This window comes from Dermacentor silvarum, chromosome 7 (genome assembly GCF_013339745.2).
Source record: "Dermacentor silvarum isolate Dsil-2018 chromosome 7, BIME_Dsil_1.4, whole genome shotgun sequence".
NCBI lineage: Eukaryota > Metazoa > Arthropoda > Arachnida > Ixodida > Ixodidae > Dermacentor > Dermacentor silvarum.
Window position 1 is genome coordinate 11,535,663 of NC_051160.1, and position 17,248 is coordinate 11,552,910.

At 41.9% G+C, this 17,248-nt stretch overlaps 1 protein-coding gene across 2 annotated transcripts in view; it reads right to left on the reverse strand.

The window, feature by feature from the left end:
- Positions 1–3,680: 3,680 nt before the first annotated feature.
- LOC119457560 (ubiquitin-like protein 7) overlaps positions 3,681–17,248 on the reverse strand; it is a 36,460-nt gene continuing 22,892 nt past the window's right edge. The window contains exon 9 of one of the 2 annotated variants that reach the window (XM_037719166.2): positions 3,681–14,622. In XM_037719166.2, the coding sequence (XP_037575094.1) occupies positions 14,473–14,622 (150 nt within the window). In that variant the 3' untranslated portion in view covers positions 3,681–14,472. The remainder of the gene's footprint in view (positions 14,623–17,248) is intronic. The other variant, XM_049670210.1, reaches the window with a different exon arrangement.

The window sequence follows — 17,248 nt, forward strand, 5'->3', positions numbered from 1 at the left end:
TCTCCGGATGTTATGGAGCCACTGCTTCCGACGCACGACATTCCGTTCACCTCGGGGGATATAAAATAAGGCTTGCCCTTTCTCTGACCTGCTGCTGCATTGAAACGCGCAGCAGCAAGACATTTTCACTGAAAACGAAGCTCAGATTCCTACGAAAGGATGGAAGAACTTGGGAAACACACGTTCGGAGCGGCAGGGCGACCACTACTTGGACTGCTCATGGCGAGCGGGAGAAACCAAAGGCGCGCGAAAGCAAGTTCCGCGCAGTTTTCGTGACGTCAGGGTCACCTGACCGGGTAGTCTCGCGCGCCGCAGCCATTCAGCGTGGCGGATGCGCTGCCTCCGCGAAAGAGGGGGAGAAAAGGAGGAGGTTGACCGCGCCGGCGAGGGTGTGGCGGCGTAGATCAAAGCGTGTCGCTACTTTCTAACATCAAGGGGCTTTAGAATTGAGGAGTAAAGCGCGCGCGCGGAGGAAAGTGTCGCTACTTTCACGATCGAGGGGTTTTAATGGATGGATGGATGGATGCTATGAACGTCCTCTTTGAAAAGGAGTAGTGGGTTGCACCACCAAGCTCTTGTTATTATTTTGCCTAATATCCTACCTTTATTTTTGAGAAACACACAAATACCAGGCATCAACCTTTTTGAACCATTATTGGGAACTCTGTTTCTGATGATGATGATTTATTGGCATCCCCTTTGAAACGGGGTGGCGACAAATAGTCACCTAGCCTGCTTGATTTGGCGCACCGCCGAAAGCGCCATCTCGTTCCTCTAGCGCAAACTGCTCCGCGAAAAGGGTCTGCATTTCTCACTGAATGACAGTTCACGACGTGCTAGGTGATGGGGAGTCCCAGCAGAATATTCAGCATACTGAGGACAACCCCATTTTTATGCAACGTACAAAGAGTGCCGCAGCAAAAACGTTGATGAGCAGGGCGGAAGAATTTTTTAAAATGCAGCAATAGGGGATACGAGCACTAAAAAAGGCGCCTTACCTCGCAAACAACACTGTTCCTTGTCAGAACAAAGTTCTTTTGGCCAATGTTGTGAAGCTACTGCTTCTTGCGCAAGCCGCCACGCTTTCCTTGTCGTATCATGAAAACTGCATAACCATCTTCAGGCTTCTTGCTGCAGTTATATGCGGTACAGCACGGCATAACGCTAGCACAACACCGCAGGTAACACAACATGCAACGTTCGCTGCGCCGAGCCACTAAGAAAAAAGGCGCCAACGAAAAAGAATAACACAAGCAAAACGCAAGATCCGCGCGTTTCCAAGGGCAACTGCAGGAAGACCAATAGTCGTGCAGAAAAACGGGCGCGAAACCGGTTATCGTGGAAGGGCCGAGGAGGAGGCGAGGAATCGCGCAAATGCGGCAGAGTTCAAATGGTGGCGGTACTTTCAAATTATGAAGGGACTTCATCGCAAAGGCGCGAAAAGAAATCATAAATATTTGGCGACGACCCGCATACCGTACTTTGCAGGCGAATCGCACGCGTCTGTCGGACGTTGTAATTGGCCCCGGCGTGAACATCAAGAGAGCTCATAAAATCGCTCCTAAATCGTGCGTCAAAATTTACCCGAACGTCGGTTTCAGTATAGTACTGTTGTTACATCGTCATACGTGCAGGTAACTCGCGCCAACGGCTGTAGTAGTAGTAGTAGTAGATAAACTTTACTGAAATGATAATCAGAACGGCTGGCCGTACCCTCTCTTGTTTTATATCTGGCGGCAATAAGACCCACGTACATTTGCACCTGTGGCCTGAACGATGGCAATTGACTCGTGTTATTCTTGCGCAGAACGCAAACTACGGTAAACAATACGCATATTTGTTTTCGTCAAGATTACTTTTACTGTGAGAAGCATGCACCTCCGCAGCAGTGCGCCATGTTGGGGCTAACCTCTTCAGACCGCCCACCGCGGTCGTTAGCTCAATGCAGCTGACGTTGCTGCGCACTTGGCGGGCCTTCTTTGGTCTTGGTTACGTGGAATGTTTCCACTGTGACGACTGGTTTCCGGGTTCGTACCCGTACACCCAAGACTCGTCACCAGTGATAATGGTGTTCATGAAGTCAGGGTCACTGTTTGTCGAATCCAGCATGTCCTGTGAGACTTCAACACGAAGTTGCTTTTGCTCCACCGCGAGCAGCTTCGGCACGAATTTCGCCGCAACTCTCTTCATGGCCAAATCTTCGGTCATAATGGAATGTGCGAAAAAAGTGCTGATGCCCACCTCTTCCGCAATTTCTTGGATAGTCACACGACGGTCCTGCATCACCACAGCGTTCACTTCGGCAATGACCTGGTCATTTCGGCGTGTTGATGGCCGACTGGAGCGTGGCTCACTCTCCACCGATGTGCGGCCGTCTTTAAACAGGTTGTACCACTCCTTAATCTGTGTGGTGCTCATAGCATCGTCACCGAAAGCTGTCTGAATCATACCAATGGTTTCCACTTGTCTGTCGCTCAGTTTCTGGCAAAATTTGATGCAGTAGCGCTGCTCCAGTGGCTCCGCCATTTTTCTTGCAATAAAACAACCGACGCGAGCACTGCGCACTACCTCACTCAAATGACACTGCGCCTCAGCGACTGACGCTATCGGCAGGCGGGAAAAAATTCGCGCATGCGCACGAAGGTTCAAGGTCGGCTGATGCAAGCACACTTGTTTCACATCCATCAGGTGTTTGCAAAAAAAAAAAAAAAAGGTCGGATACTTTTCTAACAGACCTCGTATATCTGGCACAGCTTTGGTATTACTCATGATAGCAAGCAATGTTCAAACTATATTCCGCTTCATACTGCAATGCTGCGGTCATATTCGAACTCTCACTCCGCGCGTTTCGCAATGAAGTTGCGTTTGCTACGGAATAACTACTTCATAATTACAGCCAGTGGACGCATGTTTACATCAAATTACGTATTATTCGTGCAACCCTTTTTACCTCTATATAGATCTGCGCTTCCAGTGTTAGACGTGCTATGTTTTGGTCGCGAGTGCTCTGTAGCCGCTGGTCGCTCATTGTCACTCATTCGTTAGATCTGCGATGTTTGCTATGCAATAAATCCTTCCTACTTTTGAGCCGTAAGAATAGGACACTTAATGTTACTTAAGATTACATAACGCATACCTCTTATTTTGTTCATGTTTAACGCACTATTTCTGGAATGCGTGTGCGAGCAGTGAGAGAAGCATCTCTAGCCTTCGGAGCATTGTATGTTATATGTAGAATCTGAGTATAGTTTTTATCTGAAGCCTCTTGGGTGTCATATGTGCCTCTGAGTGTGTAGTCATGCAACATTTTATTTGCAATAGAGTTATATTAAATATTTGCACACGTTAGTCTTATCTTGTTTGAAGCCTTTGTGCATGACATGTCTGATCACGCAAATAAACAATGAGAAGTCCTAAAAGTGTTAATCTAAATCTCAGATGCAACAACCATAATCTGCCGAGGGCACACAAGTTGACGCCACCATACCACGTCACAGCAAACAGAGGCTTCACCAAGGCGTGCACCTGGACACATAAGCAGCACCGTGCAAAAAAGACATGAAATTGTATCACAAGTCCTTTTAGTAGCTATATCATGCAAAGAGTTTTTAATTTTCTTTACACCACTCATAAACAAACACGTTGCTGCTAAACTTCACAGACAAAAGACAACATCTGTGTCCTTTCCTTCACGTTTATTCCATCTTTTGGTGCTCCTTCACACGACTACAGTAACATGGATCCAAAAATATGGTGCTGTGCAATTCCTTACCCCGTCATTCGGGTACAACCTTCTAATGCTCAACACACGCCAAGTCCAGAAAGAATAAAAAAAAAAAAGGTAAGCAAATCATCGCACACTATGCACTGGAGAATTTTGATGCAATAGGTGGCATAGAGTTTCTAGTGGCAGGGCCTAGTTACTAGCAGAGTTGTTGCATATGCGGGTATGTAAATGGCAACTTTCTGTGAACTTATTGGTGCTAACTGCATGACTCAAGCGACAAGAGCATCTTTATTGTTCTCAAAACAGCAGCAGAAATGGCTTGCGGTAAGGGTAACATTCGGATCTGCCAACTATTATCTGTATGCAAATGAAAGCTTCTTTTAATTGGTGACAAGTTAACTACATTTATTGATTCTACCAGACATCTCGCCAAACTAAAAATCATTAACAATTCGCAGTGACACTGGACCAACATATGCAACTTTCCTGCATTAATTTCCATGTTGCTTTTTGCAAAGGCAGAACTAAAGCATGCAACAGCTAGCGCAGTCTAGCAAACCAGCATGGTGGGTGGGAAGCTGAGAGATGTGTCTCCTAACAGATGGCACACTGCAGTGTTTGTAATGAGGAAGCTGAAATTTGTTTGGGCCTCGCCACAGATGAAGCTGCGGTTCATTCTAAGAAAAAAAAATATTCTGAAAGCTTACCATCGCCAAACCTAACATCATACAAAAGCTGCCACCAAATGTCACTTTTATCTAAACTTGGAAGTTCAAACAAGCAATGGTCACATGTCAGAAAGGTGTTCATACATGTGTCCGTTCTCATCGCAACCCTTATTTGTATATTGCACTTTATACATCAAAGTAAAGCCGAACTCGGGTAACACTGCAGTCTTGCAGGCACTAAACACCACAGGAACTGTGTTTGTGGTGACAAACAGCACATACAACAGAGCCAAATGGCTTTCACAAAAAAGGTTCAACTTCTCCAGACTGATCCCAAGCAATGCGAAGCACGTTTCAGCTAATACAGTCTTGGATATTACTTCCTCGAGCCACTTTATCTTATACATTACACACCTCAGGCGAAATTGAGGTTTCTCAAAGAAAACCGCGCCACCGTTTCTGCATGTCGGACACCACTGTTTGCGAAAGAGAGCATCATTCTCAGTGAATGAAAATCACAGAGGATTACGTTCCCACTGCCATGCATTTCCAAAAAACACATTTCTGTGGAATTCTTTCGCAGTCACACAAAGACAAATCTCAAGAAGTTAACATACGATGACAAGAGTGCTAGTTAAAAATTTGTACACAGCTTTTCTTCCAAGTTCAACATTACGCTCGCTATGGGAACAGGTGGCTTAACACAGCGACATGCATAAAAATACTTCCACCCCCTCCAAATTTTATTTGCAGCACAACAACGTTTAATTGTATGGACAATGAGACCAAGTCAACAAAACACACATGAAGTGACCACACTGTGTGACACACAAGTGACCACCTTCGGTGTTTGTGCCACAAACATGGCAAACGTTCAGTTACTTTTTCTGAAACAACGCCCACAATAAGGTCTCTTGAGCATGCGAAAAATTTTGTACAAGTTGAAACACGGTACACTGTCGAAATGTCACATTCAATTTCGCGGGAAAACTACATCGGCACAAATATTAAGTAGCTATAGATGTCAAGGTTTGGGCACTCCCTGTGCAGAAACACACAATCAAACAGCACAAACATTTACTAGCAGACAATGAATATGGAGCAATATTTTTTTAAGGTTTAATGAGATCTGTGATCATCTTAATCATTTATATTACTTAATACCCATGCCACACAGACACAATAAATGACATTAACTGCTAAATTTAAAGTTTAGAGGCATTTGTGCCATGCCACAGGGATATGCATCAAGGCATTATAATTGAATGGCATTTGCAGCATGTTGCATTCTCACAGCTCCATCAGCTCTTGAGTGCATACTGTCGCTCTCAGCGTTAGCAGCTATGACTACATTAAAAAGATATTTCTGAAGTAATCTGAAATACACATGTCTGTTCCCATTTTTAGTAGTGTTTCTTGGAACTTTTGCCTGATAAATAACTTTTTAATAACATTGTGATCAATAAACTTGTTGCATTTACTGTAGCTAGTGTCAACATGTTTATTGAGATGAAAAATATTCGTATAGCCATCACTTTTTATATAATGACATCAAGAAACTTGAGGTCCCAGACTCTTATTGGCGTTAACTTTGCCCGTGAGACACAAGTATCATAAATATCACATAAATGTGCACTTAACTGCAATTCCTTACACCTAGCTGGCTGCAAAGGTGTTACTTCTTTCAAGATGTTTCAGTGATTTTGCTCTGCACACAGATAAAGAGGCCATAAACTTAACATGTAGCAAGTCCTGTATGAGCTGCAAACACATGGCTTGCCGACTTCTGCACATAAGCGTCAACCAAACTTCATATTAGGTTATAAACAAAACTCCAAAATGGAAGCTCATTGTTTTTTGTTTTGTTGGCTGGTCAGTGTTAAAATTGGCATTGTCCAAAGAATAAGGCCATTAATAAGCTTGCGCAAAGGACGAATTTTCCTACACAATAGGTGTATTAATCATGCTTAAAGGATCTCCATGCTCCTAAAATTATATATTCATAAGCTAGAGTGTGAATACAGAATACAGCTCAATACAGCTTTCACAAAACTGAGACTCTAACATCACAGAAGTAGCTGCCTCTTGAAGCCACATGCTGCGCAGTGGGACTGACTGAAAGAGTCTATGCAACATCATTTCTAGTAAAACCTTTCAAATGAAATCCAAACTACTGTGCCAAATCTTGAACTGTAGCACTGAAAACGTGGAGCAGTAAACCTTCATTTGACAGCAACTTCTCAGTTCAACTCAACTACTACTTGGGTCAGTAGCTTTGCGACTATTAACACCACACAACATTCTGTGCCACTATTTCCTTTTTGTGCAAAGTCTGCATATAATCCTATTTATGAGGTACATATTAAAAAGCGTTGATAAATGCTCATGGCTGTCAATACTGAATATTCAATACACAGCTATTAAGCCACTAGCCACAGTATGAAGCCTCAACAGTTCCAGTGCAGCAAGTAAAATGCTGACTTCCAGCTCTTGTTCTTTACATTGGTTCTATTCCACTTTCATCACCCAGTGCACCAACTGTCTGATGCTGGCATTAGTATGAGTAGGGTATCACTGGAGACCAATGACAATATGCAAAAAGGGAAGGAATAAGAATAGAATTGTTGCTTCATTTCGGTCTAGATTACTTTGCAACAAATGTCAGTGATGAAATTCTAAAAAAATTCAAATTTAGCCTTACCATCACTCGCATTTACCAGTGAGAGAGGAACATTGCAGTGGTGCACATTTTGTGCAGGTCAAGTGAAACGTTAGGCAAGACAACGCAAATCAGCCACGAACGTATCGAGTGTTTCTAAAGTTGCTTGCAGATTGCGACACACGCACTTATAGTAGTACTGCTAAGACATAATGTAGTGTTTCAGGCTAACACTACCCACAACAAGCAATGTTGTCTATGAATGCTAGTAGGGTCACATCATAATGGAGGTTTTCTAGTGTAGACGAATGACGGAATACTGAAAACAGTATGGACCTAAGGAGGCACACTTTAGGCAACATCCTTGTGATAGTGCACTTAACCAAAGTGCACAAAATTTATGTTTCAATAACCACTTGTGCTTAATTTGTCCACTACAGTGTCAGCAGAGACACAACAACACGATGACCAGTTTCATGCTTTTTCTTCTTCTAAAAAGAGAGTTGTGCAACACGAGAATGTTTGCAGTGTTATGGCTCGTCCCACATCGTCACCACCAATGATGTTCCTGGATTCATTTCTCAATTTACATCAGTGCTCGCATCTTAATCTCAGTAATAAAGAAACTTGTGATATGTAGCCGATGGTAGGGACAAAGTGCTAATAATGACAACTTGCAATGGCAGTACTGTAAGATAAAAATGCTAAACCAGAAGAATACCAAAAGATATGATTCAATGGTTTATAACAGATATAGCAGTAAAATTCAACCTTGCAGACACAAAAGAGTCTGACATGAACTGCCAATGTCAATGGTCTGTAAAATATACACAGTACCTATTTCAGCTTAATGAAATTGGCTAGAATGCTGTCCACACTAGCTTTTACCGTTTTATCTCTCTAAAAACACACTTGATGTAGGCAAGTAGCTTGTGCATACAACCACCTGCTACCTTTCCCAAGCTTCCTAGAACCCTTGGAGTCATTTCCTAGAAAATGGCAAAGGCTGCCATTAGACAAGCAATCATTCGAGTCATTTCTACAAAAGCAGCCAATGGCTGCAGTTCAGCGAGCAGTGCCGCCTTTAAAGCGGTCCTGAACCACTTTCTATCGAAGTGGATAAATACATTTGAAGTGAAAATAGGCTATTTCAGAATCACTTTGCCGCAAAAAGTACTTCAATGCATTCAGCAGAAGCGGAGTTATTGGCAATCAAACACAGACTCTGCTGTGCTCACCTTCCTCCTTCAATGCCTTGCACTGCGAAGGCTATGGCGGAGTGGGGCGGGGCCACAACGCTCCGCCTCAGAAACGTCACCGTAGCGCGCAATTCAAATTTAATTTTGAACTTCCCATTTTGGTGCCCACGAAGTGCTAAACGTAAGCCAAACGCAGTTGTCCTCAGCAAGCCGCAGTGCGCTTCGCCACTGGACTCGTGGCGGCACCTTGCGGCGGCCGCGATGTAGTCGACCGCAGCGACCAATAGCAGCCGTGTATTGGAGTGTGCTTTATTATGAAATAAAGCACACGGAAAAGAGCGAGGATCATCGGGTCTTTTGAAACGAGAGCGTTTGAGAGAAAGGTGACTTCGCGTTCCGCTTGCGAGCTCCACGGACAGCGTACGACAGCAGAACGTGGCTGAGATGTTCACAACAGCGTATGCTACCCGTGGACTATGTTATTTCACCAAGCCCGAGGGACAGTTCAGGGCCCCTTTAATACCATGGAACTTTCAAAACAAAGCTTCCTTTGTTGCTTTTCAGGATAAACTGGCGTTAGCAAAAAACATTTCTCCACAATATAGAAGCACATGCGCATGCTTAAATAATGTTTCTCAGTTCAATCTGACACAGCGCGACTCAATGCCATTAAGTGAAATGCTAAATTTGGGCACAATAATATGTGAAGCTGCAGCCATGCAGAAAGTAGATCTTGCATATCTTGAACGTGACATCGCTAAGCACCAGTGTGTCCACCTTTAACGCCAGATGATGACCACACTGTTGTTACAGCCGATGTGTTGATAGTCTGGAGTATGCGCATCATTCAATAAACCTTTACGAAACCCATACTGATCAGGCTTGCAGCGCGGTCACAGCAAGGCACAAAACGGACATGCGCAGATGCCAAATGACAGAGCGCCGAAAATATGTTGGAAACACATTTCTTTTGACTGCCACTGTTTAACAGGTACCAAGATAATGATGCGGAGGTGAAAAAATAAAAGACGATATCAAATGCCTACAAGTACAACTAAGCACTAATGCCAGCTGCTGACAAATCAAAGCCAGTAAATAATGTTACATCATCCTGGACACATCTAAAAAATTTGCTACATTTCCTTTTGAACATGCTTGGCCGGATTTTTCGTTTGTGTCCACTGCTCTTTTTCACCATTTAGCACTGTTATTCTGCAAAATGGAGTGTCCTATGCCTCAACGTAAATGTTTTCTGGTCCAATAAACCTACCCTAAATGCCTCCCAATTTATGTGAATCCAGCCTGTTGTCTCCTTGGCAACACGTCACAATAACGTAACAAACAATAAATTCTGGTGAGTTCTTGTCTGTCTTTTTAATGCCTTCATGTTTTCCTAGTTAACATATGGCAAAGTGTTTAAGGAATTTCCACCAAAAGTTATGGAAATGTTGAGTCGAAATGCAGTTTCCTAGGTTTCATGTGATTGTATAGTATACAAAAAAGGTCGGTGTGTGGTGTGGACCAGTTTGATACCACAGTTTCGAGTTTCAATCCACTCAGTACAGTCAAGAATGGTGAACAAAATTTGTGCGTTGCAATATGTTGCAATCGCTATGTATCTACACCCACAGAACCTTTATCTACAATCAAATCCTTGACACTCAACAAAATAATCTAAAAGATATCCTATTGCCTTTAAATTTATGTCGTCATACATAAACAGCAAGAAGAACGTTTTTAGACATAAACAGCAAGAAGAACAATGTTGACCAGAAAATTGCTATGCATCCATCCAACTTCCAAAACACCCACCACAAGATTCACACCCCTTCAAGGTCATGTGCTTATGAAACTGTTCCAATTTCATAAAAACAAAGGGCCCTGCATCTGTGCTGCAAGTAAATGTAAACTTTCACTGTGCGTTATGAGAGCCTAAAGGCCATTTATCTGACGACTGCAAACCAGTCAATACAAGCTAACTGCTACAGAATGTCACACACTCATAACAATGCCTCAGTCACCACCTTGACTACACGCTATCATGACTACCGAAATGCTGCAGGGAAAGGGCAAGATCAATGCTTTGGTCATAGAGCCATGACCATCTGGAAGGATGAATGAATCTTATCTTTTCTGACAGCTAAGGATAATTTTATTATAGAGCCACACATATCCTTTGCGAGATGGAAATGATCCTTGAGGAAGAGGTTGCAGCTAGATCCCCTTCAGCCCTCTTGGTACAGAAAATGATAGTTCTACAAGCAGTAGTGCTATGCCAAGTTACATGCAAGTGGGGCACTTTTTGTTGCTTTTTTTTACCGACACGATAAACTCAATTGCTTTGAAATTCAAGTAGATTATCTGAATTTCTTAACAAATCTCACAGTGTGCAACTTTATCACAAAGGCAAGATGCCAAATGACAAGGTCAGACAATTCAGCGCCTGGCACTCAAGCTAAGCCACCAAAAAAAGGATAACACCATGCAAAAAAGACAGTTCCCTACCAAAATGATCACACTTCACCGAAACGGAACATTTTCTTCCAAAAAAGGATTGCACATTTTGTTATATGAGCCCAATTCTAGTTGCTTATGCGAGCAACGCTTTATAACCTAAAGGAAGAGATCATCAAAGTAGTTAAGACAGTTAAGTCACCTACACACACTGGGAAAGTTACAATTTTGGGAACTGCAGGAACCTAGGTGTTGCCTGAACCCCTCCATTCATTTTCGTAGTGACTGATCCTTTCGTAGTGACTGATCGTAGTGACTGCACAGATAGAACAGGGGCAAGGCAGCAAAAGAAATTGTAACAACTCTACACGTGAGCAAAAAAAGATTGCAAAAGTGGACTGATTATCAATGAAAACAGTCCGACCTAGACATCCTTTGATGCAGAAATGACGTCACGCGTTTGAGTGAGCGACAAAAGTACAAACCACTCAAGCACAATGGAGGAGGAAGGACAGCTTTCATGTCACTTCATCCCTTGTGCATTGTTTAACTTGGGCTTGTTCTCTTGTGCACAGCTGAGTGTCAAAAGTTTACAAACTGTGAGATCTGAGAAATTGTTGCGATTTCAAAGCAGCTTGAAACCACAGCCAGGAAAATGGCATTACACCATGTTGCTCCCACACACAAGCTTTAAGCCTGAATACGTACAAGGCTGTGTGTGCTCAGGCTGTGTAAACATTCAGCTTTATCTCAAATTCCGTGTTCCATAAATCTTTGACACTGACTGTACATACCGACTTCTCCCACTACGTGAACATCACACGGCTGCTAGTAGGAATGCTTCAATGCATATTCCTCAACATTTGCAGCCCTGCCTGAAAACAAACGGTCTACATTGCTGGGAAATTTCGCATATGTGCTGCAGCCAATTCTTGCTAATCACTCAAGTATGACTTTCTGAACTAGCTTTTACCGTTGGTGATTAACGAAGGCCAATTCATGCACACTAGTGTCACTGCCATTAACGATGGTGTGTGTGTGTAATACCACTTTTAACTTCCGACAAGTACAGGAAAACATAGTGGGTATGCAGAGGCTACGCCCTGTAACAGAGGTGGCCAATGAACAGCGCTACCACTCATAAACACCCACTAACATTTAACAAACCGTATGATCCGCTCTTAAAAGAAACACCAAATTAGTGTAAAATCTAACATGACTGTATCATCAACTTAACAGGAAAAGAGTTGTTAATGTGATCTGTCGGGCAGACCTAAAATGGTAAAAAATTATTGCAGAGGCCCCTCTTCAAAACTAAGTAAAAAAAATACTAACTTGGAGTTAACAGTAAACCGATGCACTGCGCTGAACATATTTAAGCATATGCACAGTGGGCTTAGGTATATTCCTATTTTTAAAGTAGTTTATGCAAATTAAGGATGCCTAGATTTTTTTTTCGTGACAAGCACTGTCAATCCACTCATGCCTTGCATCTGGTTCGAACTGACACAAGAACCTCAGCTAATCAGTGCACGCTGTGAAGAATTAGCTGCCACAGCGACAAAAGACGGAGTGTGTGCTTTGGCTTCCTACTGGTCTCTGCAGACCGACATAGCAGCAAGCAAAACTGCCATCCAGAGGGAATGAAAAGAATAACAGGAATTTGAATGCAAAAAAAAAAAAAAAAAGACTGAACAAAGAAAAATGAATGACCAGGACCTCAAACGCACGAGATACCTCTTCAAAATGGCCAGCATGTGAGATGACTAACAAATGCCGCTGCAGCAAAAGAGACTAGGTCAGACGTGACTCTTCGATCAGTAAAGCAAGCATCATGTCTGCTCTTTTCAGCCATTAGACATCATAAAACACCTTTGGGAAAACAAGAAACACTAGTGAAAAAAAAAAGAAAGCACAATAACTAGTTCACAAACACAAATGCAACAGCAGATAATGAAAGACGATCTCTCAATATTGGTACAGCAAAACCAGCATCACACACTGAAATATGGAAACCAGCTACAGACGAAGTTCCACATGCACACTGAACTTGTGCTTGCAGGGTGCTGATATGAATGTCTAAAATACCACGTCACTGTTGTGTTATTTCTTGAATTGGAGGCACACAAAGGTTTCTTCCAAGGCCAACACACCCGCAAGTGCGGTCGTCATTGACAGCACACCCATCGCCTCCCGCAAAATTAAATATTTATTCGCTTCCCAGGCATATTCCGGTGCTCCCTAATGTCGGAACTTCCCAACATTAAGAACACTTTTCACATGATATAACTGCACTGAAAAAAAAAAAAAGAGAGAAGGAACGTAAGGACGATGACAACACAAGCTGCTGTGCCAGTGACAGTTGCAGGAGTGTGGTGCCCTCTCTATGCTTGCCGAGGGCTACAGTAGCTCGCAGAGCATGGCCTCAGAGACTACCAGCACAGTGCAGGATCCCTATATTGCACCGGAAAATTTTCTAAGGCAGGATCCTATATTCAGAATCCCACCTAAATCTCACCGGAAGTGTGCTATCTTCAACTGAGTTTTTTTTTGCCATCTAATCCGTCCCTCAGCACAGTACAAACACTAAAAGAGTTTTTCAGAAATATTAATATCACTTTATTTAGTTCTAACACCTATGTTTAGGAATGTGGGAATAGTGATTTTTGAGACCGAATCGAATCGAACATCGAATAATTTTCGAGTAGTTTTTGAGTAATAAATAGCCGTTATCACAATTATTATAAAATGATGTTCACATCTTAGTATTCCTAAAGTTAGCAATTTTCTGTCATAACATAGCACATTATCAAGTGTTTATTAAAATAAAGCACAAATGGAGCATTAGGAGCAAACAAGTTAGTTTTTTCGCATGCACAGGACTCTTCAGAAAGTGCGAATGGCTATAGCCTGTAAAGTATGGCTACCTAAGCGACGCAGCCTGCTCCACTGTGCAAGTTCTCATGTTTTATATCTATACATACTGTGCCCGAGGGGATGAAAATTTCCCATAATTTCGCACCAATTTTTTGTTTATTTGGGCACAGTTGACATTTTGAAGTATTCTAAATGTATTAGAAAAATATTCGCATTTACGAATACCAATAGTGCGGCCAAGGGAAACTGTTCATCATTAGAAACAAGGATCATCCTGCCTGCTCTTAGAATCATTGCATACACTGCGTAACTAATAAATTGAATGTTGTACACCTATGTGATAATTATTCAGATAAGTTATGCAATTCTTTGTGCAGGCAATCATTACAGTACATTTGATCGTCAATATACACACTTTTTTTTTTTTGCAGTCTTTGCTGGCGAGAGTGTTTCTTTCAACTGTGTTCTTCTCTTGCCAATACGTTTTTTGTAACACACTCGGCTACAAACTGCCCAACGTGTCTTCGACGTAAATTCTCTTGCACTGAACAGAAAACTTTTTGCATCATGCATCCAGTTAAATGAAGCTCACGACATACAGGATATCCAGAGGGCACATGTGACAGAGTTACCAGGGGTAACAAGGCAGAAGCAGTGAACAAGGAGGCAGTAAAAGCTTTGCGTTTACTGTGACCATCTCCAAGATCTGTGCATCACTGCAAAAACAATACCGTTTACACATTTAGTTTTTTTGAAACGGCAGCTAAACGTCGACACGTGTTGCTGTCATACTGCTGCTTTTTTTCTTTTTGTTTTCCGGACAACATTCACAAGTTAATGGGCGCGACAAGGAAGGTTTCGGCACCTGCCTACAGATTACAGGAAAAGTTACGTGGGCATGTTGGCAGGATCACTATCGCCAAAGTCCGAAAAGAGCAGCTCCAAGGCGGCTTGCACGTCGCCTCCCGTGGCAACCAGGGCCTGCAGGCAAGTCGCATCATTGGCGATGCCCATGTCTCGCAGCTGATGGAGCTGGTTCTGTGATGAAGGCGCAACACATGCAAAGGTTATTATTGTTTTTATCAGATGTATAGCTTTCTTTCTTCTCTTTTTCAAAATGTGTGATCGCGCAATTATTTCTTGTTGATATCTTTCGCTATTTTCATTTGCATTACAACATCTGCAAACCTTTTATCGCTAAAGTGCTGTGTTTCTTATTTTACTTTTTTACTCTGACAGTAGGTCTTGCCTACAGTTCTTTAACCATGGGACCTGCAGATGTAAATTGCTTTCAATGTTTCATGCAATCTTTTGAAACTAAAATATTTAAAATCATTGATGCACTGACTTTGATACCTCAATACGCTGATTTGTGAACGGGAAACTTAACAGGCTCCCAAGTTGTTCTGTAAAATGTGTACAAAATCTACCAATTTATTTTTATTCCCGCAAAACTATTGTGCATTATATCCATGCTCGGAAAATGCATTAAATGTGCAATTTATCTCTTATATTTGCCTGAAATATCAATGAACGATGCCTATCCAGAAAAAGCTTTTCCTCAGCACACGTGTCAGGTTCGAGCATAGTTATCTGAACAGATGATAACGAAAGGAATCGAAAGTGTTGAAACAGATGTTGAAGTGCTGAAGTTCAAATGCACAAGGTGAAGTGGTCGTCCACGATTCCACATGTGCAGTGCACACTCCCCCTGGCTACATACCCTACACTTGGTCAAATCCAAAAAGCAGATAAGCTTGGTCAAGGCATGAACTTTGCAGTCTTTAATTAAAGCAAAATAAATCATTTGCTGCCCAAGAGTATTGCTGGGGTATGCAAATGCCAACAATAGCATCTCACATCGTGCAATGCTGGCCTCCAAATCATGGGTCAAATACCAAATTTCCGTAGCTTTACCTTCATCCACTGACTCATAATTAAAATGTTATTTGTCTAACATTAATAACCAAATCTTGCTGTTGAGAAACACTTTCAACATTTTGCATTTCTTTTTTTATCACCAAATTGTAACCCACTTGACTATTGCTCACATTTACAGAACTAGTAGTGTTTGCTTTTGGGAGGTGCCTCTGATTACTTTTCTATGGAATTGTCTTTTATAAAGAATTAGACACTAAGCACTGCTAATACATTATTCAGTGAACACAAGGAAAATTGTCTGATGACTGGAGACACATGACTGGAGACACATTATGTTTGCAGTTAATAGAGAACGATCTGCTTGGTCGTAAACATATTACCATTTTCAAAACACACGGTTACCAGAACCATGGACGACAATAGCAATGCTGGTAGCGCCATCTGGTGACGCTTAGTTTAAACAGAAAATATGCAAAACTGTTACTGTAGTGAATAACCACATTTTACTAAGCTGTTGGTATAAAATTCCAGCAGCATGCAGCCTTAAACTTCTTACAAGAACATCCCTATAACAAAAAATGTCAGTAAGCCACTGTGGTTGGATGAACCACCACAAAATGTTGGTACCAGCGCACCTGCCAACTCTCCCGAATTTTTCATAAAGTTTATGAGCTTTGCGTCAAACTTTTCGAAAAGTAAGTTTGGTGGCAAAAATATTTGCTCGTCAATCTTCGAACCTTCCATTGAAGTCTTCTAATGGTGAAAGTATGCAAGAAGGGTATCTGATTGGAGCAAGTTCATTCAGACAGGTTGCGGAGGTGGGCAAAAATAGGCAACTGCTGGAAAATTCATTGCAAACTAAAAGCAATGTGTAGATTGTCAGACTTTGTTGTTCTAAGATAAGTCTGCCTCTGCTTGTAAGTGCAGTGCAAGTTTCAAAGAAATGCGCGCTCTCTCTCCTTCCCCCTTTCCCTGCCTTCCTCAATTGGTGTGTCCATGGGATTTTAAAGTTCAGAAGTTGGCAGGGATGGTACCAGTGTTGTTACTGCCGGCTACGTACCCGCTATTACGTAAAAGATAACACGTTTACGGACAACCTAAATGTATAGTAAGAATTCTCGAACAGAAAAAAAGCAAGAACTGACAAAATTTATTTAGGTGTTACAGAAAATAAAAAAGCTTGATTTCTGGTGACACAAAATTAAAGCGGTATTAAAAACTTGAAAAGCCTCTGCAAACTCTGGAAACCAATTCTAATACGAGATCCAAATGTGACATAATAAATCTAAAAAGAAATGATGCAAGCACTTTCCTACGAAAATTACTAGAGGGAACTCTGGTGCTGCAACTGTAGGCTTAAAACATTCTTGTGGTGTTATTACGGTTTACTTTCCTAAATTTCCTATTATGTATAAAAACTTTCAAGATTATTTTTAAGGCCATGCGGTAGCCATCCTACATGCCTAAATACTGCTACTTTCAAGAACATTGTTAGTAAACTAACCATTTTTCAGGCATGGTTAATAAAGTGCCCCAGAAATGTGACACGGTGACTGTCTTGGAGGTGACCACTATGATATTGCTGACTAGCTGTGCACAGCACATCTGAAAGTGCACAGAACAGTTTCCAATATATCACAAAATCATCACGATTGGTCCAATCCAAAAGGTAGATAATCTTGGACAAGACACAAACTTTGGAGTTTATACTTAAAGCACACTACAGTCAAACCTCGGTATAACGAACACGGATATAAGGAATTATTGGATATAACGAAGTAAA